The sequence below is a fragment of the Rana temporaria genome, chromosome 7, assembly GCF_905171775.1.
Source record: "Rana temporaria chromosome 7, aRanTem1.1, whole genome shotgun sequence".
NCBI classification, from domain to species: Eukaryota; Metazoa; Chordata; class Amphibia; order Anura; family Ranidae; genus Rana; species Rana temporaria.
Window position 1 is genome coordinate 117,795,824 of NC_053495.1, and position 24,789 is coordinate 117,820,612.

The following is a 24,789-nucleotide window of genomic DNA, read 5'->3' on the forward strand; positions in this document are numbered from 1 at the left end:
TCACAGTGCTCCTGTCAGCAGCTCTGGTGTGGACTGGATTCAGAACTAATGACTTTTACATGGAGCTTGTTTCAATCAATCAATCAATCAATCAATGCTATCTCTCTGGAGAACCAAGTTGCTGCAGAGATTAATTTGAAATGGAGGCGTTTGCATCATATACACTCCTGTTTCCATAGTAATATATACAATAATAATTATTAGTTATCACTTATATATTTACAACTTATTGGTGCTGTGACCCGGTATATTTACAACAATCAGCACACAGATAGTTCAGGTATGTGCAGAGCTTTTTTTAGAGACATGGCTATAGTTCATGGTTTCACCCCAGTGGATAGAGGATATCTCTGTCCAAGAGTAACAAGGGCTCCACCTAGGAGACAGGTGGGAGCCAGTTTAGCAAAGAGCTGCTAGATGTATGTGCAAAGCTTGTGTTTGAAGACTGTAAAGACGATGCAGACAAAGGGGCCTGCAGTGAGGCCAGAGCAGTAGCACTACAAGTGTAACCCAAAAGGTGTATACCTGTGTATTTATTTGGTGGAAGTGAAATGCTGAGAAAAATCCCTGTGAGGAAAACCTGTATGATTTTCTTGAATTTTGTTTTAATAAAAGTGGGCAAGAAAAGCCCTAAAAAGAAGATTGAAGCGAGTGGCTATGTCCTTAATGTGCTACCATTTGAAGCTGGTTTCCACAATATATTTTATATAAAGGGTCAACTCATTATGATAGTTTTAATTTCTTGTAATCCATGGTAGTCGGTTAAAGGGACATTACTGAAATATCCATGTCTAGAAGTTTCTAGGAGTGCCTAGGAGATTTTCTAATAGTATATATAAATTATATATTTAGACTTGAGTGTAGTCCTGGGTGGTCCTTGGCATATGTGATATCTGTGTGTTTCTCAACTTTATAAGATAATGTGTCCTACCCATGTTTACCAAGAACCGTCTGGTATGGGTTTTATTTTATTCCTTTCTATACATTCTTATTTATTTTCAAGATAATTATTATGGCAATTATTATGGCAATGATAAATAACTAAGAAGGCATCACACTACACACAGTTTTAGTAGAATTCACTTCTGGTAAATTAAGTATCAAGTGGTAGCATACTACAAGTAAGGAAAAGATCACAAACAGAAATCACTGTCTTGTTACTAGTACAGTTACAGTACAGTGACAAAAATATTCTACTAAAAGCATACAGGTTATATCCAAAATCCTGAGACTCCGAACATATTATCTTTTATCTTCCCTAGAACTCTTAGATCCTTCAAAGTGTATCAAGAATTGAAAGAAGGTATCTATTCCTTGCTTTATACAACCTAATTATGTAACATTTTATCAAATTGACAACTCATCTTTACATTAAAAACGTAAAAGCCATGAGAGATATGTGGATGGCTACTGATTGCCTCTTCTTTTAAAAATGTGGGTTTTGATGACGTTGTACCATGCTTTAATACTTTAAACGGACTCACACTTGACAACAAACATGCATCTCAGTTATTTTTACTGCCTTGTTAGATACCTGTTCTGGCTTAGTAACTTTTAGACTACTTTCACACTGGGGCATTGCGCCGTCAGTGGGAAAGCGCTTTTCAGCTGCTAGTGGGGGGCTTTTAACCCCCACCAGCAGACGAAAAAGGGTTAATACCGCCTGCAAAGCACTGCTTTAGGAGCAGTGTATTCACCACTCTTACAGCGCCTCAAAGATGCGGTTGGCAGGACTTTTTTTTTATCGTTCTGCCAGCGCACTGTTCCAGAGTGAAAGGAGCGGCTCTTTCAGGGTGCTTTTCAGTCGCTATTTTTAGCGCTATAGCGACTGCAAAGCACCTCAGTGTGAAAGTGGCCTTAGAGATGGGAATGGGGGACACCTGTTTGCAAAAGTATGTAGGCATAGCACACCCCTTGCCACGCCCCCTTAAAGGAGGATTATAGAAAAAAAATATTAGTTAAACCCACGAGTGCTTTTTTTATCACTACTATTCCTTTATACTGGCTTTAGAAATTGGATGAAAGGTTTAACACTGGGAATTTTATATACAACTATATAGATCAGACCAAAATGAGTGACAAATGAGGAGAAAATAGGGGCAGAGGGACTTTCAGGGACAGTCCCTCGAAAATCAGGGACAGTTGGGAGTTGTCATAAACCTGTTTATATCTACTTGGTTGTGGAAACCATCATAAATCAAGTGAAAAGAAATCAAATAAAATTTCATATAGTGCTCCAATAATAGGTAACAAACATTCAAATACCGTGATTAAATTAGGTGTCATATACAAACACATAAATAATAAATATTGAACATAATAAAACTGTGGTGTTATTAATTCAGAAAAAGTCCATGTAAAGCAGCAAATTAAATGTCTGTGAACCACCACCAAAATCTTCAATCCAAGTGAATAAAGGAATCTTTAAACAAGGTAAGTGATTGATGTGGAATCCCTGTACACAAGCCTTAGACACCCAGACGTTGTTTTTACTACCCGTCTAGCTTTAGATGCCTTAAAACTGAATAAAAACTTTATTATATAAATAATTAATATTTGGCATGAAGAGTCCTATTACAAACAGATTAAAGGTGTAGCCATGCAGGTCAAGTATGACCCCACACTCTAAAAAATAATGTCTTGGCTCAACAAAAAAAAATAACGCAACAGTTTGCATCAAGCTTTTTAGGTTAGGACAATGTCAGGTAAAATTACCGTATTTATCGGCGTATAACGCGCACTTTTTCCCCCTTAAAATCAGGGGGAAATCGTGGGTGCGCGTTATACGCCGATGTCATGTTTGTTTACCAGTGGGGGGGGCGGAGATTGGGCGGGAGTGTCGTTCCGGCCGTCCCACCTCACATTGGACAGCCCGCCAGCTTACTAAGAATATTTACAAAATATTCCCTTCTCTCCTCTTCTTGCTCCTCCTCCCCCCTCCGAGTGTAGCTTCAGATTGGAGGAGGAGGAGAGGAGGAGGAGACTGTTTGTTTCGCGCGGGAGACTGTGTAGTTTGATGCCGACCTGATCGGCTTTGCGGGCATCCGTGGGGACCCAATCCGGCTTGAACGGGTATCAACACCCGGAGACCTGATCCGATGTGATCGCTGAGACGTCGGGACTGCTGACACTGACGCCGGAGCTGGGTGAGTGGAGCGGCTCATGGACTGTGACAGGAGAAGCAGGTAGGAGGACAGTGTAATGTCATGTGCTGGAATTTGTTTCTAATATCATGTGCTGGGATCTGTTTCTACTATCATGTGCTGGGATCTGTTTCTACTATCATGTGCTGGGATCTGTTTCTAATATCATGTGCTGGGATCTGTTTCTACTATCATGTGCTGGGATCTGTTTCTAATATCATGTGCTGGAATCTGTTTCTACTATCATGTGGTGGGATCTGTTTCTACTATCATGTGCTGGGATCTGTTTCTAATATCATGTGCTGGAATCTGTTTCTAATATCATGTGCTGGGATCTGTTTCTAATATCATGTGCTGGAATCTGTTTCTAATATCATGTGCTGGAATCTGTGTGTAATATCATGTGCTGGGATCTGTGTGTCATATGTGCTGGGATCTGTGTGTCATATGTGCTGGGATCTGTGTAATGTGCAGAGGGGCTTTGGAATATAAAAGGGGCTGTTGAAAGTTTTTTTCCTAAAACTTCCCTCCTAAAATTAGGGTGCGCGTTATACGCCGGTGCGCGTTATACGCCGATAAATACGGTAAGTGGAAGCAACAACCTACATTGTGTTGAGGTAATTAGCTTTTCTGCTAGATATAAATGCATTTTTATTTACCATCCACTTAATTACTGGCATTATAAACACATGTTTTTAAGTTGAGTAGTCAACAATATTAAGTTGCTCCAATTAGTTTTTCCAGTTTCTACAATCATTTTTTTAAGTCACATGTACTTAATTTCTACAATTATGAGCACACTTTCTTTAGGTTAATAAACAGCTAAACTCAAGTTGGTCCAAAGTTATTTTCTCTATTAGTGTTTAGCTTTGTTTTTGTACTAGCTTTCACAAATGAATTCATTCAACAACACAATTGTTAAACAATTAGACCCCTTTCACACTGGAGTGGTTTGAAGGCGCTATTGCGCTTAAAATAGCGCCTGCAAACCGACCCTAAACTGTGTCTCCAGTGACCCTAAAGCTTTGTCTCCAGTGTGAAAGCCCAAGGGCTTTTACACTGGAGCGGTGCGCTAGCAGGACGGGAAAAAAGTCCTGCTAGCCACATCTTGTGGTGTTTATACCGCTCCTCCCCATTAATTTTTAATGGGACAGCACCGCTGAAAAAACCCCTCATCAGAGCCGCCTTGCAGTGTTTTTTAACCACTTCTCGGCCGCTAGCGGGGTAAAACCGCCCTGCTAGCGGCCGAATACCGGTGCAAAAAATAGCGGCACTTTACCGCGGATGCACTTACCGCCCCAGTATGAAAGGGGCCTTAAGTTTATTACACAAAACAGTTGAGTTTTTTAACATAAATAGTAAAGTTAACAAAAATAGAAAATAAGTTTCAAACATAAAGATTTGTACCATGTATAATATATCCTAATATATCTAAAACCACAGTGCCAAATATAAACTTAGGACCGTCTCACACCGGAAATTGCACAGGAATGCACTGTATGTTCACATGCGATTCACATGCAGTTCTGTGTAGTGCGATTTCAGCTCATTAATTTTGGATAGGCTGAATTTGCACTGCACTAAAAGTAGTGAGCCAGATTCACGTAGAACTGCGGCGGCGTAACGTATCGTAGATACGTTACACCGCCGCAAGTTTTCATCGCAAGTGCCTGATTCACAAAGCACTTGCAATGAAAACCTAAGCCCGCGTAATTCAAAGGGGCGTGTGCCATTTAAATTAGGCGCGCTCCCGCGCCAGACCTACTGCGCATGCTCCCTTTTGAATTTCCCGCCGTGCTTTGCGTGAAGTGACGTCATGTTTTCGATCGGCGACGTGCGTAGCGTACTTCCGTATTCCCGGACGTCTTATGCAAACGACGTGAATTTTTTTATTTCGACGCGGGAACAACGGCCATACTTTATACAGCACATACGTGTGCTGTGTAAAGTTAAGGCACCAAAAACGACGACTAACTTTATGACAGGAAACTAGACTAGCAGCGACGTAGCGAACGCGAAAAACCGTTGTGGATCGCCGTAACTCCTAATTTGCATACCCGACGCTGGTTTACGACGCAAACTCCCCCCAGCGGCGGCCGCGGTATTGCATCCTAAGATCCGACAGTGTAAAACAATTACACCTGTCGGATCTTAGGGCTATCTATGCGTAACTGATTCTATGAATCAGTCGCATAGATACTCTGAGAGATACGGCGGAGTATCTGAGATACTCCGTCGTATCTCCTTTGTGAATCTGGGCCAGTGTATCTACAATTGGAAACTCATTGCAACCGGATCACATGGTACTTCTGTACCACGTGATCCAGTGCGAGCAAACACACTGCGTTTGTGATCTGCATTTGGGGTGTCATTAGCTTAAAATTGACACTCACTGCAGAACACAGCTGCAGTGCATTTTAAACATGGTGTGGGAAATTCTCATGGATACACCGCTCCTACAGCACCCCTGCCCATTGAAATTATTGGGCAGCACCACCGGCAGCGGCACTTTGCCGGCGGTTTTAACCCTTTTTTGCCCGCTAGTGGCTATTAAAAACACCCCGCTAGCGGCCGAATAGCACCACTAAAAATAGCGGCGCTTTACTACTGACGGCGCCTCAGTGTGAAAGCGGCCTTAGGGCAAGTAGGAAGAGGGAAGAGGGAGCTGATAAGGGGGAAAGAGCATCCAAAAAAAAGAAAAAAAAAGAAGAAAAACAGACAAATAGGAATACCACAATAGTGGCCATAGGTTGGAGGGGAGAGAGGAAAACAGTCCTTCCGTCTCCAAGGAAAGAAGACAATAAACAATCAGACTATTGGGGTTTATTTACTAAAGGCAAATCTGAAAGATCTGAAATTAGGGGACGCTCTGCTGATTTTATCATCCAATCATGTGCAAGTGAAAATGCTGTTTTTATTTTCCTTGCATGTCCCCCTCAGATCTACAGTGACTGCACTTCCAAGTGCACCTTCAGTGCAAAGTGGATTTGCCTTTAGTAAATATTTTAAACAAACCATGAAGTCTTGAATATAGTTTGCCATAGAAGCTAAAATCTATAATACACTGACTCCCCTGGCACAAAAAAAAAACAAAAACTTTTTCAAGCTTAGCAGATTTTACAAATGGCGCACTATCAATGCTACCCACTGACATGAGGCAATGATGTTCACAAGGCTAAAAACAACCAGCACTATATTAGGACAAAGTTTGTTAGTTGGTGTTGCCTTTTAACACCTAGTTCTCGAGCTATAGGCTATAAGGGATTACAAACAGTAATAGTTCCAAATTTCTTTGTAAAGCAAATTATTTTCACCTTTAAAAATGTCTTTCATATTTCTGTGCAGCAGCAGGTCTTCCTTCCAACATGTCTCAGCTTTTTCTGCGTTATGTTGGTGGGGGAGGAGACTTGCAATAACTCAAGATATAACAAAATTGAGTTACCAAGTCCATTTTATTAAGTTACCACAACTTAAATTTCCTTTTACATCAATGAATGCAGAAATGGGACTGTACACAACACACAAAATTAGGTTGCTGTAATTTCCAACATTATAATATCAACAGAACTTATTAAAATAGGTTTTCAACGTAAAAAGTTTATTTAAAACAATAAATTTGAATTTTTACCTTGGAAATATGCATTTAATTAAGTGGTGGTAACAGGTCTCTCGAATTACTTTTTAGAGTGCAGTGATGCTAATCTTCTTCTCTGTCATTAGGAAGTACATGTCATTGATCAAGAACTATTTTAAGAAACAGAATCTCTCCCAATATATATAATCCTCCGAAGCCAATTAGTACTTGTAGCGCTACCCCCTCAGGAGCCGCTGGTTGTTTTGGGATCGGCGTATTAAGTTACCTTTAATCGTTGTCTAGGGTGATTGTAGTGAGTAGAGCAGTAAAAGAATGTCCAATCAGCGAATATGATTTTCTGAATGCTTTATTTCTCGGCCCAACACGACCAACATCAACTTGAGGTAGATAGGAAAGGTTGATGAAGTGAGAGAACTTTGTGGTGTCAGGCTTGGATAGGAGGAAAGCAATCCTGCTCTCAGTAGTAGTAGATACAGTTCGTAGCCACTCCAGCCGGAGTGGGTGAAGTGCCTCCGGACAGACTCCTGCCACGAGCCTGGCAGCCGAAGCGTCACTTTAAAGTTGCTGGGAAGAACAAGTCACTGCCACTGACTTGGCTCTGATTTTAAATAAGATGCCAGATGAGGCCTCTGCCACAGGCTCAATGCTGACAATGGTGAACAGCAGATCCTCCCTAGTCTTTCTCCTTGGGGTCACCGACTGACAGTACTGAGGTTATCTGTCAGTGTTCGGTCACCCAGATCCCAGATTCAAGCTTCTCAGACAACCTGCCTCCGGGTTCTCCTTGAGCCGATCCCCCACCGCACAGCACGTAGCTTAAGATTTCTTCAGTAGAGTTAGAGACCCAGTAAGTCACTGGGGCCCCTGACAGCATCAGTTGCTCCAGGCCATGAGGGCCCAGAGTCAGGAACTCTGCGTTGCGCATGACCCCAGGCCAGGTAGGCCATAGTGGTGGGGCCCGCGATGTGCGCACACCCTAAAGGTGGGTGCCGTACCTGGAACCAGGAACCCGCGAAGAACCAAGAACAACGGCTTCCGCCACAGAAATACTCCTCCCCAGCATGCCCCGCGAGTGAAAACTCCTCTAATTGGCTGCTAGTGAGAAGCCACCTGCCGCCCAGGGATGGTACCGCATCCCTAGAACGCAGTCTAGCACACAGAACAATCCAGATTTGGCGACAGCCAAATTTGACATCATTTGGAATGAGAGCAAATTATCTCTCTCATTCCCCCGCTAACTTTAGCGTAGCGCCTTTACTGAAAGTAAGGGGGCGCTACATACTTTTTTGTATTTGTAGCGCCCCCTTACTTTCAGTAATGCTAAAGTTAGTGGGGAATGGGAGAGTTATTTTGCTCCCATTCACAATTTGCTAGATTTGGGATGCTGTCATTCCTGAACTGTCCTGTAGGTCAGTCTGCGCTTCAGGGGTGCTGTTTACACCCCTGGGCGATTGGTGGCACTAGAGGGATTCTGACAGAGCCACTTTTCCCCAGCAGCCAATTAGAGGAGTTTTCCCTCGTGGGGCATGCTGGGGGAGAGTATATCTGTGGCAGATGCCATTTTTGTTGGTTCTTCGCGGGTTCCAGGTGCGGCACCCACATTTAGGGTATGCGCATCCAACGGACCCCGGCAATGGCCTACCAGGCCTGGGTCGCACGCTACGCGGAGGCAATCTAAAGTGACACTTCGGCTGCCAGGCTTGTGGCAGAAGTCTGTCCGGGGGCACTTCACCCACTCTGGCTAGAGTGGCGACGAACTGTGTTTACTACTATTGTGCTACTGAGAGCAGGATTGCTCTGTTCATATCCAGGCCTGATACTGCAAAGTTCTCTATCGCTTCATCAACCTTTTCTTCCTACCTCATGTTGATGTTGGCTATGTTGGGCCGGAAATAAAGCATTTGAAAACCTTCTTTCATTGACTGGACATTCGCTCACAACTCTACTCCGCTCTACTCATCAAATACACCCCTAGACAACACTGAAAGGTAACTTGATATGCCGATCCCAACAACAATCAGCGGCTCCTGAGGGGGTAGCGCTACATATTTAACAGGTTTTTTCACTGTAAGGGGTGTAAAGCCTGTAGGACGGCCAAAACAGTGAAGAGAGAGGTTGAGTCCTGTACATCCTCTAGCACTGGAAAACAATATAGTATTGACAAATTAATTTCTTGTGATTCCACCTTTGTCACCTATTTGATTGCCTGTCCGTGCGGGCTCCAATACGTAGGATGCACTACCAGAAAGTTAGGAGTCAGGATTAATGAGCATCTCAATAATATTAAGATATGGTTTCCGAAACATAGTCTGTCTAACCATTTTTTCTGTCTAGGGTGCGTGGCTTATAGGTATTTCCTATAGTTTCTTTCACCATCAGAAATCAGGCAACCTGATCAAACAATGGCCTGAATGTTGCTAATCTCAGTCTAACATGATTATTCTCACAAAAAGGTCACACATTTAGAACAGAATTAATCAGACTTTATCAAAGATCTTGGCAATCGTCATTATTTTAAATTCTATAAATTGGCTGATGTCTGCTTTAAATTTGGTATTGACTGAAACTCATTAGTGAGAGGATTTTGATTTCCTATGTACATATTCTTAACGAGCAAAAATAGAATGAATAAACAAGCCATTCTAGCTACTTTTAGTATGAAGTTAATACTTCTCAAAAACACTCAAAGATCACAACAACTCTAGAGTTGGGTTTCAGTTGGTATCTAAGGCCTGGTTCACACTAGTGTGTGATTTCAGATGCGACTTAAGTTGCGCTGAATCGCATGACAATGGAAATCACATTGTGTTCAATTGTGCCCATTCACATCAATGCAGCACCACGCAGCACTTTTTTGGAAAAGGGTCCTGTACCACTGTGATGCAATTCCAGTGTGATTTTGGACCCATAGAATATCCAAATCCAAAATGCAACCAAATTGCTCTACATAATCACATTAAAAATCAAATAAAATTGCAGCTGCAGTAGTGTGAACCTAACCTAACAGTTTATGACCAATTCTGATTGTTTACATTAGTATTGGCAGCCTGCCACGATTAATAATAGGAAAAGAGCTAAGATCTTAGTGCCTATGTTGTTAAATTAGTAAATTAAATTATCCACAATGATTACAGATAAAGAGGTGAACAAGGGGTTGTTTAAAGTGCCTTCATTGCTTGTTCAGAATATGTAAAAACTATGTCCTCAATCTACTTTCTCGGCCTCAAAAGTGAAACGTCAAATGTCCATTTAAACCCCTGATATTTCACCAAAGCCTCCGAATGGGGCTCCTAAAAAATTGTAATAAATAAATAAAATTGTAACAAAAAAAACAAAAAAAATGGTAATAAATATTAAAAAAATAAAATAACTAAAATAAAAAAACTACTGACCCCATCCACTGCCCCACTGAACCTGCCCACTGTCCTTCTGACAAAGTCCATTGCCATACTGATATCGTCCACTGCCCTACTGACCACATCCACTGCATTACTGACAAAGCCCACTGCCATATTGCCACCGTCCACTGATCTATTGACTGACGCCATTCACAGTCCTACTGAAACCAGTGGCGGAACTACCAGGGTTGCCACTACGGGGGGACCCCAAGCTGGCAGGAAGGGGGTCCACTGCAGAACATGTGAAAGGGACCCACTACAGAACTGAAATAGAGCCCCAGTAAACTTACAAGTCTTCCTAAATAAATTCCTGATATGCAACAGTATACATGTTCAGGAAAGCTTCACCTTTTATCATTAAATATGATCTTGAGCTCTTGTCAGTGACTTTGCCTAGGCTAAATTGTGTCAGTCTGTTGCAGATAGGCATTTCCCCAGTCTCCTCTCCATTGATCATACTGCACATTGCACATTTGTAGCAGAAGTCACAAGCGAGAGGGCTGCAGTAACCTTATGTTAACACCGTAAAAAAGCTTTGTGCTAGTATTTCAGTTCAGAAAGTAGATCAACAAATAAATACAAATACATTTATACCTAACAAATACAAAGAGATACATTCTGTTAATAATTAGATTGATTATACATGGGTTTCTAATATTACTGTTTGATTGATAATACTGTTTTTTTTTTTTTTTTAAACATCCTTGTATCTTAATATAGTGATTTGTTTTTGATAACTACAAAAATACTGCTGATGAGAAAGGGTATATATTTACTAAAATAATTGCATGTCCATGTTCTGTGTACTGTGGGAGACCAGATATAGTGACTGCAGGGTCCTTGTTTTAGTACCCTTTTGTGGTCCATTGTTGGAGAGGTAGAGGCTTATGCAAAGTGATGCTCTACCCATTTATTAGGACTTACAGCAAGCCAAGCCAGCTACAAATGCAAGCGATGGCAGTGAAGTATCTAATGCAGCTAAATTGCACAATATACACACATCTGACTTTTTAGAATGATACATACATTCTTACCCAACTGAGAGCGGATGTTTCAAATTGTGAGAACATACTGTGAAGAGTGAAGATACAGATGTGTTAATATATACAGGTAAAATGGCATTTTCAAAACCACATGGAGGTTATATCACGATTCAAAACAAAGTGTCAGAGGTCCCCATATACGTTTCTCACCTGCAGTTCGATCCTGTAAAGTTTGCTGGGCAAAGGCAAAAGTATCCTGCTGTTCTTGGAATGCAGGTGGCACCACTTCTACACAGATGGTTATGACAGCTATTGATGTCACAGTTGGTTCCGGAGTAACCATCCTCACACTCACATTTATAGCCATTGTGGACAACACTGCAGTTGCCACGCACACAGGGGTTGGATAGGCACTCGGTGATGTTGGCTTCACAGAATGCTCCGGTCTTCCATATAGGACAAGTGCATACTGGATGGGTGAAGACATCATTACAGCTGCCTCCATACATGCAGGGTTGAGAGGCACAGGGGTCAGTCTGTAGGCATCCTATGACAACACTCTCAGGGGAGATTTTCACAAACTGTTCCTTTTGTGGTTTAATTACCAAGTAATCTGAATCTGCAAAGTATGGTAAATGTATTCCTTCTATTAATACTGTGCCGAGACATCCAGTAAAATTCCTGTTTGAGCCATTGTTGATGACACCCATGTAAATCTCTGTGTCCTCCTTTAGAAAGTTTAGATTTCCTGTGGCATGTGAACTGATCGTCTCTGGCTTTCCATCTATTTCCATCTGCCATATGGAGGACTGTAATCTGGGAGCAACCATTGATAAGGAAACATTGTGCCACTGGCTGTCGCTCACTGATCCCACACTCATCAAACTTACTGCACTAAGGCTATTTCCGCTTTGTAGGTAGAAATGCACCTTTCTGTCCTGGATACTAATTGTGATTGTTTCTGGCTCTCTGTTTGCATGCAGCAGCACAGAGTCAGACTTCAGAGTGCGAAAACCAATTGTCAGGTTGGTCAGGTCCCTTGTAATCTTCCCATTACTCCTAAATATGACGCCATTGCCTTCCCCGCTGAGAAATGCACTGGAAATGCCTGTTATAAAACATAAAATGAAATGGACTAATCATACCACATAACAGGTTCATAAACCATAAAGATCAACAAAGGTTGGTCTAGTCATTGACATTTGCGTTTAAGGATTCCTGCACTATTTTGAAAGTCAGGCAGGCAGGAAACCAGATTCTGTGTCCCTGAATCTCAATTTCTACAATACAGCGGAGACATCAACAATTTGTCTGATGCCGCGTACACACGTTGGGAAATTCCGTGGATTTTTTTTCCGACGGAATCTTGGCTCAAACTTGTGTTGCATACACACGGTCACACAAATGTTGTCAGAAATTCCGATCACCAAGAACGCGGTGACGTACAACACTATGACGAGCCGAGAAAATGAAGTTCAATGATTCCGAGCATACGTCGAATTGATTCCGAGCACGCGTAGGATTTTTGAGCATCGGAATTGCATAAAGAACTTCCTATTATCTTGGGATGTACATCATCATTAAACTTAAATATTTAACTCTTTTTTTTTATATATCTTAAGGGGTGTTTAATAAAATCTAAAATAGTTGTTCAGTCTGGGGGGAAAAAAAACAGCAGCTACAAATATTGTTATGCTATGTATCTTACAAAATTTCAATAACAATGAATATATTAAAAAATAAAAATGAGAAATAACAGACTTGCAGGATCACCAGGTGAAAATAGAGGAAACAAGACTAAAAAAGATTACTAATACAGCTACCACATTTAAGGACTGATAAGCTATAAGTTATGGCTAGTGCACGAGATATGTAAATAACCTGTCACTCAAGCAAGGAGTTTGATCTTTATCTGGAAGTCTGTTTTATTTCCCTGAACAATAAAAAGGATTGCTCAGCGCTGGATTAAATCTGTGTGGCAAGACTGGGCACAGATGATAGGAAATCGTATTCTCTACATTGTGACATCAAAAAAAAAAAATTTAAGCATACAATTGGCAGTACATTAGGCCAATAAATTTGCTCAGAACTAGCCCTGCAAAACCCAGATGCTAACAACTGCATCCCTAGCAACCCCAATGATAACATCCCCCAACATGAATCGGCTAAGCTCACTGGAAGCAACTGCTAGCCCTGCCACTATGGTTCTATTGCTTTAAATTTTTCTGAAATCTAAAACACAAAAAAATATTATATTGCAGATTACTTTTCCTAGAAGTGGTTGCTGCATTTGTTTTTGTCTTTTAAGCGAAAAACATTTTTAGCAAGTACAGAAATTGAGAGTTGGTTTTTGCCAGAAATGCAGTCCATTTGTGACTTCCCAAGAAATTACAAAGAACATTATATTTACTATGTAAACATCCATCCCATCAATCCACTATCTAATGGAGACGAACAAAGGCAGACATACAGTATTTGAATGTCTGTGTTACAACCTTGGCTCCATCCATAAAAAACTGCAGAGATAAAAGATAGATATGAAGGAACAGGAAGTATGTTATTTACAGAATTTCTGGGTATAAATTACAAAAGAAAAGTCTAAAGAAAAAAATAATACATCCACTACATCTAAGGAATGGTAAGTTGCAATGTATGGCATTTTTGGTTTGGGGTTTAGTGTTTCTTTAACTGTAACTATTTAATATGAACACAGGGATGCTCAAGGACATCACTAAGCAAGGAAAAGGTTTTAGGAAATATCTGGTAGGTATAGAAGTATCATGACCACATACAAATACATGGCAGTGATACTGCTTGCTTACACTCATATCCACTGGGCACAGGCTGACATACAGATCCAAGAGCACACTGGGTGAGCTGGCACCAATCCTCATCACATCTTTCTCTTGCTGCAGTGCAATTGTTTTTACACCCCTTTGTCACATTGTTCAGAAATGGGTCTTCATATGACTTAGAACTAGGGAAGAACTCCAGAGGTTTGTCATCAATCCTCATATCTTGAATACAGCCTTTAAAGTATCCTCCATTTAGAACAGTTTCTAGAGGGTCCACCAATCCTCCCACACAAAGTGTACTTATGGCCTGTTGTCTCTTAATGGTTATAGATATTTGAGCTAGTGATGTTGATGAAGTATAAACTTCAAGATTGTCTTTTGTTAGCTTCAAAGAAACCAAGTGAAAATGGAAGTCATTAATATGAATTTCTCCTTTCGAAATAATGCCACTTTTAGCTTTTGCTTTTAATTTACCATCTTCAATAAACACTGTGATGTCATAAGATGTGGAATTTCCAAAAGCAAACAACAAACCGGAATCGTGTTCTGCTCTTACAAATGCTGATAAGATGATGTCATCCATATGTTTATTCAGAGAGTGGAAAATGGCATATGAGGATACCTTTCCATGCCCAAACTCCGCAGCTTCATATTCTGAAAGCAGCAAAACAGATTTAACAAATTCAAAATTCTGAAGGAGAGACTAAATATTGCATTATATATATATATATATATATATATATATATATATATATATATATATATATTAATATATTCATAACCATAAGCAGCGAGTGCCCATCACAAGGGAATTTCCAGTATTAAAAAAAAGATATGCAGCTGCTGATGCTTTGCTAACTCAGTGCTAAGAATCTTTCAAAAGAATACAAATACCTAGTATATTGGGAGTCAGTCTGATGAACACAGTGCTAGATAGTTAGTAGCGGATACATTTTTATAAAAAAAATATTGAGCAAATCAAATGTGATATATTTTATGTTCATACATTGATATACTGCTTAATCTGCTCAAACAGCATAAGAACATCTGTTGTTTCAGGGTGGAAATCTTTAAAAAAACAGATATTCTGAAATACCATCTAATGTAAAATGTGTTCTGACAGACAGGAGGTGTTCTTCCTGGTTTTAAAACTGTTTATTTAATGAGGAATTTTTTATTGTCCAGTTTTTTGAGTTTCATATTTATGAGTTTGTTAAACTCTTGTTGGGGCTTATTCAGTATATTCATACTACACTGGCGTATAATGATACAAAGTTACACAAAGTCACTAAAGCCCCAACGTCTTAGCTTAGAATATTTTTCCTTAACTCCTTCCCTGACCATTGAAGGATAGAGGGGACATCTTCCCTTCCAGAGCACAAACAGTAATATAAACTTAAATGTTCTAATTCTTTGTATTCTACTATAAAAAGATCTTATATTATTGTCCATGTCCCCACTGGAGGTATTATGTCTAACCAGAAAGTTAACAATAACCTGGGACCCAGGCAGCAATAAAAACATGACTAAGATTTACATCCTTCCACACTCTCTCCTAAGATTAAAATAAAGGTCTAGGTTGGAGTTTCGCCTATACACACAAAGAAGATCAAATTGCATTATTTGCCACTGAAAATTAAATAATTTACATCCTAAGGGCCAGATTCACATACATTTACACAGGCGCAGCGTATAAGAGATACGCTACGCCGCCGTATCTTACCTGGCGTATATTCGAATCCACAAAGATTTCGCGCTGTAAGTTACGGCGGCGTAGTGTATCTCTCGGCGCGTAATTCAAATCGGCGGGTAGGGGGCGTGATTCATTTAAATGAAGCGCGTCCCCGTGCCAATTGAACCGCGCATGCTCCGTTTCGAAATTTCCCGCCGTGCTTTGTGCGAAATGACGTCGCAACAACGTCATTTTTTGAACTTCGACGTGACTTACGTCCATCCATATTCATGGACGACTTACGCAAAAAAATTTTTTAATTTCGACGCGGGAACGACGGCCATACTTTAACATGGCAAGTCTATCTATAAGCCACAAAATAGCAGCTTTAACTATACGCCGGAAAAAGCCGACTAGAGACGACGTAAGAGAATGCAACGACTGCGCGTACGTTCGTGGATCGTCGGAAAAAGCTAATTTGCATACCCGACGCTGAAAACGACGCGAACTCCACCCAGTGGGCGCCGAAGTATTGCATCTAAGATCCGAAGGTGTACGAAGCCGTACGCCTGTTGGATCTTACCCAAATGCCGTCGTATCTTGGTTTGAGGATTCAAACTAAAGATACGACGCGGGAAATTTGAAATACGCCAGCGTATCAGTAGATACGCCGGCGTACTTGCTCTGTGAATCTGGCCCTAAATATTTATTGGTATTTACAATTAGGGATTTGAATATGTTATATGATCTTTGCCATTTGATGTATCCCAGGCTCCTAACGAAGAGGAAAATTTAATAATTTCATGTTCTATAAGAGTAAGACTGGTGTTTTAAGGCATTTTGAAATGGAATGGAAAGTTTACCGAAAATAAGAAATTAGGCATGAGAATAGTTATTTTTCAACCCTACCTGAGGCAGCTGTGTATTGACTTTATTTAAAAAAAAATGGATGCTAATTAGAACATGGGAAGGAAAAGTCATGATTTTCATATTAAAGTGACCCTGCCATTACAAGGTTATTTATTTAAAAAAAAGAAAAAAGGAAGCTCTGTAAAAGATATTATCTATACTTACTTATCCGGCGGCCCACATCTTGCCACTGCTTCACTGCTCTCTGGCAACTGCAGGTCTTTTGCACTTCCAGGTGCATGGACACTTGCTTCATCCATATAGACAACATGGAGATGCCGCACACAGAGTAGCCCAATTTTAGATAGGAAGAAAAGCAGCCTCATCCTAGGCTCCTTCCAGGCCACGTTTTCTGATGCATTTCACTCAACCCTTGGGGTTTAGTCATGTTGACTTCTATGACTAAGTCCGGAGGGCAGGGCAAAATGCACCAGGGGCATGCCCTGGGAGGGTCCTGAGTTGAGGGTGCGTTTCATTCCTCTCTAAGATCAGGCTACTTGGTGTGCGGTGTCTCCATATTGTCTATACACATGAGTTCTGGTTGAGTTTTCTGGATGCCAGCACCTGAACGAGTTGAGGATCACCATAGCAGGGATCTCGACGCTTACAGCGGCACTCCAAAATATTCAATACTTGCTTCATCCACCACACGCACACTGGTTTTCCTCTCACTAACTTGAATGTCACCACAGGACATATGAGCTGGTTGGAGGAACCACTGCATGTGGTAAGGGGAACAGGTATTTGACCCACCTGCAGCGGCCAGGGAGTAAAGAGGTGATGTTTCAGGACATAGGCCACTGGAAAAGAATAGTTTAGATGGGTAGTTGAAAAGCATACTGTAGATGATTTACACAATGCCCTTCTTTTGGCCTGTATATAGGCAGGGTGCTCTAAATAACACCCCTTTTTCAGAATTCTCAATTCTCAGGAATTTCAATACATTTGACTTTCCAGATGGACTTAAATTGTTCAGATATAATCCTGTCCTTTTCACATACAGAATCAAATGGAAAGCTGAAAGAATCTTTCAGGATCTATATTTTAGTACAGATTAAGTTATCTTTAAAAAAATTAAAAATAAATACTGATTCATTTTTACAAAAAAGTACAAAAGATCACAAATATTAGCCTCTTTGCCCATCTACTTGTGCCTGTTCCTGTATATACCTGTGTCAGTGATGGCGAACCTTGGCACCCCAGATGTTTTGAAACTACATTTCCCATGATGCTTAACTACACTGCAGAGTGCATGAGCATCATGGGAAATGTAGTTCCAAAACATCTGGAGTGCCAAGGTTCACCATCACTGACCTATGTGGAATGCCTATATACTGTACTTTAAAACTGTTTCATTATTTATTAAACATTTTGTCTAAGATTTATAGTAGCAATTGTTGTAATCATTTTAATAAATTTCTGTAATTACCTATGGAGCAGTTAGTCCCTCTATAAGGCCTATAGCAATCACAGTAGTAGTTGATCCATAGATTAATGCATTTCCCCCTGTTTTCACAAGGTTGGTTCTCACAGTAGTCTCTTCGCTTGCAGCCAACAACAACACCAACTGATTTTCCAACTTCTTCTGTAATAACAGTGGAGCCTACTTTAATATCCCTTAAGCAGCCTACAAGCCAGGGCTGTTTTTCGACTTTGTTATTATGGTGTTCTTCTTTGGTCTTCACTGGTTGTATACCTCCTATTGACATTCCCTGGAACTCAATGTTGGTTGGACCATCATAGCTGGACTGGGTTACACATGTAACATCACAAGAGGGTTCAAGCAACCTAAACTGAATATAGTCTGAGATTATAATTTCAACAGTATGCCAAAGATTATCACTGATACTGCGAGACAAATGTAGACGTGTGCTCCATGGAGAATTATTGAGAAAATCCAAGATTAAAAAGCTATTTTCTATATACAATGACAGGGAAGCTGGCTTGGTTCCAAAGTTAAAAATAACAGCATTTGTCTGGACCGTGGAAAAGCTCAGCGAAATAGTGGAAAGTGAACCCCTTTGGGGCTGAATAGTAATATTCCCAATAGGAAAAATTGTTCTACCATTAAAAGAGAAAGTAGTCTGTTCCTTACAGTCAAGGCCTACAAATCCTGCAGGACAAAGGCAGGTGTGGTAGTGTTTGCCATCCATTATATATGGTACACATGAACCCCCATTGTGGCATGTCTGTTTTTCACAACCATGGAGCATCTCTGCGCAATCTGATCCTCCATAATAATATCCTCTTGGATCCTTTATTGTAGGACAATGACAAGTGTAGGTGCCATGAAGATTTTCACATGTGCCTCCGTTTTGACAAGGATTTGACTCACACTCATTAATGTCTTGATCACAACGGACACCTATATTGAATAAAAAGAAAAAAAACCATTGTTCTCTAAGTAATAACAACAACTTCAACCATATATATATCTATATATATATATATATATATATATATACACACATTTATATATATATATATATATATATATATATATATATATATATATATATATATATATATATATATATATAACAGTGGTCCATATCAGACTTGTATGACAACCTTGTAATGGTGTCCTTGATAAAGTCCTTGATAAAAACAGGACTTTATATATTAATAATGGCTTACCTAAATATATGAGAAGTGATGAGAGATATACCCATATAGCTGGACAAAGCATTCTCAGGGCTGGCCACTGAACAGATTAGCTGTATCTATGTGCTTCCTTTTACCTGTATTCCGTCACTGGATTACTCCTCTGCACAGACTGCTTTTTAAATCTCATAAGAACAGCTTAGTCTAATTCCATTACCAGTGTTCATTCAATGAGCAGCACAAAAGATCTGAACAGTGGGGACACATTAATCATTATGTAGACTAGAAATCAATAATCAGCACAGATAAAATCCTCTCATTATTTTTTTTCTTACTGTATTTCTTTTTTTTAAGTTGAAATCTTATACAAAAATTCAAAGTGTTAGCATGGATAACTGTGTACCAAAAGCAACAAAGTGGTTAAACTTCTGAGGGGATCTCAGTGATGCTGTTGGATAAGTGTGTTAGATGCTGTCACTGGCAGGCATTCTGATGTAAAAGGGTTTTCTGAGGATTCTAAGGCTGGAGGGGATATTCTAGAATCTAGGCTACAGAGGAAAGCTGGAACATAAATGTCTTTACATGTTGTCAGTAACAAGTGACAAATAGATTGTAAAATTCTAACATAATAGAAGTGAACATGATGGTTTAAAGCCCAACCTCAATAGAAAACTTTTTTTTTGTTGTTTTGATCAGAGTGGAGAAAGGTTATTACCATTCGTTTTTTTATTTATATTTTATGACCATACCTGTTGAAGAGATTTCCCATAATTTCCTTCCCTCTGTTACTGCAACAAGATGTGAGGGGGGACACAGACAGCAACAAAATAGTTGTGGGTTTTATTTACTAAAGGCAAATCCACTTTGCACTACAAATGCACTTGAAAGTGCAATCGCTGTAGATCTGAGGGGGTCATGCAAGGAAAATTAAAAACAGCATTTTTGCTTGTACATGATTGGATGATACAATCAGCAGAGTTTCCCCTCATTTCAGATCTCATCCCTCAGATCTAAAGTGACTGCACTTCCAAGTGCACTTCCAGGGATTTGCCTTTAGTAAAGCAACCCCATGGTGTTATAGCAAGTGATTATTATTATTATTATTATTATTATATACCATGGGATCCTATTCCCCAAAGACTCCTGGGAGGAGTTCTGGATTTGTCTATGTGACAATCTCAGCCCTTGGATTCGCTCAAATTCTTAAATCTGATAAGTAATGAAATCAAAGTACTAGAATGTCAGGCAAATATATAACCAGGGAACAAAAAACACCTCCATTAATAAAGACTGTGAGGCACAACTGGCTTCTTCAATAAAATAGTGCATGTAAAAACATGGCAATTCTATAATATAAAAGACAATATTAAAAACACTCCAAGCTAAAAGAGTCCTCTGAAATATTGTAGCAGCACTCTTGTCAGATAATAAAACTTGACAAGCTTCCATATACAGTTCATATAGGAAAGATAATAATGCGCAGGAGCTCAGTTGTGACTTGTATAGTGATTGATCATAAGCATAACACCAAACGGTCCACCACGTGAGGGAATCTCCCATTTGGAGGTGCACTGACCACAAATATGGATATAATGCGCCTCTAGTCAAAAACTGATCTTCCACCGAATTTTAGTCACACTTTGTAAGGATCCAGTATATTTATGTGAAATAAACTAATTGTCCACATAGTATAATACTGTTTTTAAAGTTTTAATATGGCCTGAAACTCCCTTACAAGTAATACGTAATCCTCGGCGGCCCATGACACGCATGCGTCACTTTTGGTAAACCACAGAGATCACGACCCTAAGGGTCGCAGAGGATCCAGGTAGTAGATTGAAAGGCTGATGTACACAGACATCTCTACCTGCAATTATCGGTGACCGGGTGATTACGCTTGCATTTGAACTTTATTATTGTTTCAGATTAACTTCATTTGAGTACAGATAACTTGTAAGGGGGTTTCAGGCTACATTAAAACTTTAAAAAAAGTATTACACTATGTGGACAATTTGTTTCTTTTACACGAGTATACTGGATCCTTACAAAATGTGACTAAAGTTCAGTGGAAGTTCAGTTGGAGTGGAGGAGGATCAGTTTTTGACTAAAACCAAAAACTATGCGGAATGTATGCTTTCCTTGATCATCTGATCAAGGGTGAATACTGCTGTGCAAAATGTAAGCACATTGTTTCCCTGGAAGTCCAGGTTCTGAATCTAGGGAAGCAATTGTCAACACTGAGAAGTCTCTCCATACTAAAGGAGTTGGAATCGTACCAGGCAGGTGCTGGCAGGGGCGAGCGCAGAGGCGGGTGAAGACAGATCTGTCCAGGCACCAAAGCAGAATAGATGGGTGACAGTCAGAAAGGATAGAGGGGAAAGAGTTAGGGAGGCCAGTCCTGGGCTAGAACATCCCAATAAATACGCCCCGTTGAGTGACATTGGTGAAACCAGTCAGGGACCAGCACTGCTGGAGCTGAGTGACTCCCCTAGCTGCCACGGGAATAACTCCTCCAGTTAGGTCAGGAGTAAAGCCAAGGGAAAGGAAAGATAGATTCTGGTGGTAGGGGACTCAGTTCTTAGAAGGACAGAGAGGGCAATCTGTCACAAAGACCTGAAGTGCTGAACTGTATGTTGTCTACTGGGCACTCGGGTATGGCACATCACGGATCTGTTGGACAGATTACTGGGAGGGGCTGGGGAAGACCTGGCTGTCATGGTGCATGTTTGCACCAATGACAAAGTCAGAGGTAGATGGACTGTCCAAAAAACGATTTTAGGGGCTTAGGAGCTAAATTGAGCAAAAGGACCTCCAAGGTAGTATTCTCAGAAATACTACCGGTACATCGAGCCACACCAGAAAGGCAAAGGGATATTAGGGAAGTAAACAAGTGGCTGAGGAGCTGGTGTAGAAAGGACGGGTTTGGTTTCCTGGAGAACTGGGCTGACATCTCAGTCGGTTACCAGCTCTATAGAGAAAGACACACCCGCAGCTCCAGGTGAGACCAGGAAGCCTAATGATCCATTAGGTGCTCGCCTCCGCACACAATGAAATTAGAAGAAATGGCCGCACACCACTGTAGATCAAAATCCTTTTTATTTGGACATCCCAAAAACGACAGGAATTTAGAATGCTGGGTAGATGCGCTTCGCACAGCACAAGACACAAAGAGACAGAAAAAGACAATTGACACACAAATATAACGTATATTGCAATATTCGTTATATTTGTGTGCCAATTGTTTTTTCTCTCTCTTTGTGTCTTGTGCTGTTTGTTTTTTCCCGTTCCTATGTTGTGAGATCCCCCCCCCATCCATTGATATGTATTTGCTTATATGTATCAATTGTTGTTTATATCAGGGTGGAAGAGGATACTGTTGTCTATTGGTTATATTGGGTTATTTACGGAAGGCAAATCCACTTTGCACTACAAGTGAAAACTACTAAGTAGATACAGGTAGAGTGGTGTAATTTTAGGGCGGCGTAGCCTAGTGTTTTTAGGCTACGCCGCCGTAAATTAGCTATGCTAGTAGTGATTTTCAATCAACTTACCTGCTAATCTACGGCGGCGTAGCCTAAAACGAGCGGGCGTAAGGGCGCCTAATTCAAATTACTTGAAGGGGGGCGTGTTGTATGGAAATGAGGCTTGACCTCACGTTTTTTGACGTTTATTTATACTGCGCATGCGCCGGGCGCCTACATTTCCCAGTGCGCATTGCGGCTAAGTACACCGTACGGGCCTATTGATTTCGACGTGTACGTAAACGACGTAACTCCCGATTCGCGGACGACTTGCGCAAACAACGTAAAAAATTCGAACCTCGCGGCGGGAACGGCGGCCATACTTTAACATTGTTATTCCACCTCATAGGTGGAATAACTTTAGGCCGCCTAAGGCCTTACGGAAACGACAAACTTCGACTGCGGCTGGCTCGCGTACGTTCGGGAATCGGCGTACAAGCTCATTTACATATTCTACGCCGGCCGCTATGGAAGCGCCATCTAGCGGCCAGCTGGAAAATTGCAAGCTAAGATAGAACGGCGCAAGCCGTCCTATCTTAGCTTTGTTTAAGCGTATCTCTGTTTGAGCATACGCTTAAACAAACGCCGGCGTAGAGTTAGGCCGGCTTATCTACTGATAAGCCGGCCTAACTCTTTCTGAATCTACCTATACAAGTACAAAGTGCACTCAAAGTGCACCTTTCAAGTGCAGTCGCTGTAGATCCGAGGGGGACAAGTAAGGAAAATAAAAAACAGCATTTTAGCTTGCACATGATTGGATGATAAAATCAGCAGAGCTTTGCACTTTCGTAAATAACCCCCTTTGTCTTGTTAGAGCACTTATACATTTTTGGCTATTTGTTTATTTTTTTATATGTGTTATATATAATTATATATTTGTGGGTCTCTTTTTCACATGTGTAGTCTATGTAACAGGAAGTCTGCAATTAGTACCTGGTGATACCTGCTATAGGTGGGACTATATAAGAACTGTTTTGCTAACGTAACAGGAAGTCTGCAATTAGTACCTGGTGATACCTGCTATAGGTGGGACTATATAAGAACTGTTTTGCTAACATATCTGTGTAATGACTAAGCGCACGTGAAGTGTGTCACAAACTATGGTGAACGGGAGTGAACCACAACTGCGGTTAAGGAAAGATTACAATGCACTTCTCCATGTTATGTGAAATTTCAGTATTGGATCCCCAGGCGTCACTCCAATCAGAGAACAGGAGTTTGGGGGTTTTCTACATCATATCACTTTCACACACAAGAATGCGTTGAGCTACTAAGGGTGGAGGTATTATGACATACCTTCAACCTTAGCCAAAAAAAGGTTGGCTAAGTATTTAAAGGCGGAAGCCTGTATACGTTTATCAACACATGTCAAGCACGTAGCCTATGAAAATACTGTATGCAACTAACATTAGCATGAGAGTGGCAGATATAGCTCAATTGATATGAGAATATATGTCGCTTTAAGATATTGCACAGCGGTCAGCTGAAGACACACCAATATAATCCCAAGCAGCAGGCAGGCCCGGATTTTCCACAAGGCCACTGAGGCCAGGCCTTGGGGCGGCAGGGTGCCAAGGGGCGGCAGTGGCATAGATTCCCCCGACGCCCGGAACATACAGTTAAGGGCGGTAAGTTATGGGGGGAATCCACTCACTTGTTAACAAGTGACTGCGGCGATGTCGCCGAAATCACTTGTAAAATGTGTGCTCCCATCTGTCCTCCCCTCCCCCCCCACCCCACATACCTCTCTCTGCTGGCTCTGTCTTCAGGACTCCGCCCCCCCGGCCACCGAGTCTGTCTCCTGTTCCTGCTGCCGATGTACACAGTGAGAGGGGAGAGCTGTGCTCTTCCAATCTCAACTGTGTCACCTCCAATTGCTATTGTTTTTTCCTGTTTGATAGCAAAAAAGTTAAGTGAAAAAAATTGCTAAAAAAAATAAATAAATAATAAGAAATAATAATTAAATTAATAAAATAAAAAAGTCATTAAAAAGTAAAGAATAAGAAAAATAATAAGAAAAATAATAAGAAAATTATACAAAAACATAAAAAAGTAAGCGAGAAGCTACAAATAAATAAAAGTAAAGTAAAAAAAAAAGAAAACAAATATTTGAACTAACCATGCCGCCCCTGCCACCCGGTTGCCATTCTCCGTTGATTTGAGGGGGTG

The 24,789-nt window shown here is 40.7% G+C and overlaps 1 protein-coding gene across 1 annotated transcript in view; it reads right to left on the minus strand.

Moving 5' to 3' along the window:
* The window catches only part of CRB1 (crumbs cell polarity complex component 1), a 139,386-nt gene that overhangs the window by 39,821 nt on the left and 74,776 nt on the right, over positions 1-24,789 (minus strand). Inside the window, exons 6-8 of the mRNA XM_040359888.1 lie at positions 17,925-18,860; positions 13,942-14,568; positions 11,330-12,227 (exon numbers count right to left, since the gene is read on the minus strand). Of these exons, the coding sequence (XP_040215822.1) occupies positions 11,330-12,227; positions 13,942-14,568; positions 17,925-18,860 (2,461 nt within the window). The remainder of the gene's footprint in view (positions 1-11,329; positions 12,228-13,941; positions 14,569-17,924; positions 18,861-24,789) is intronic.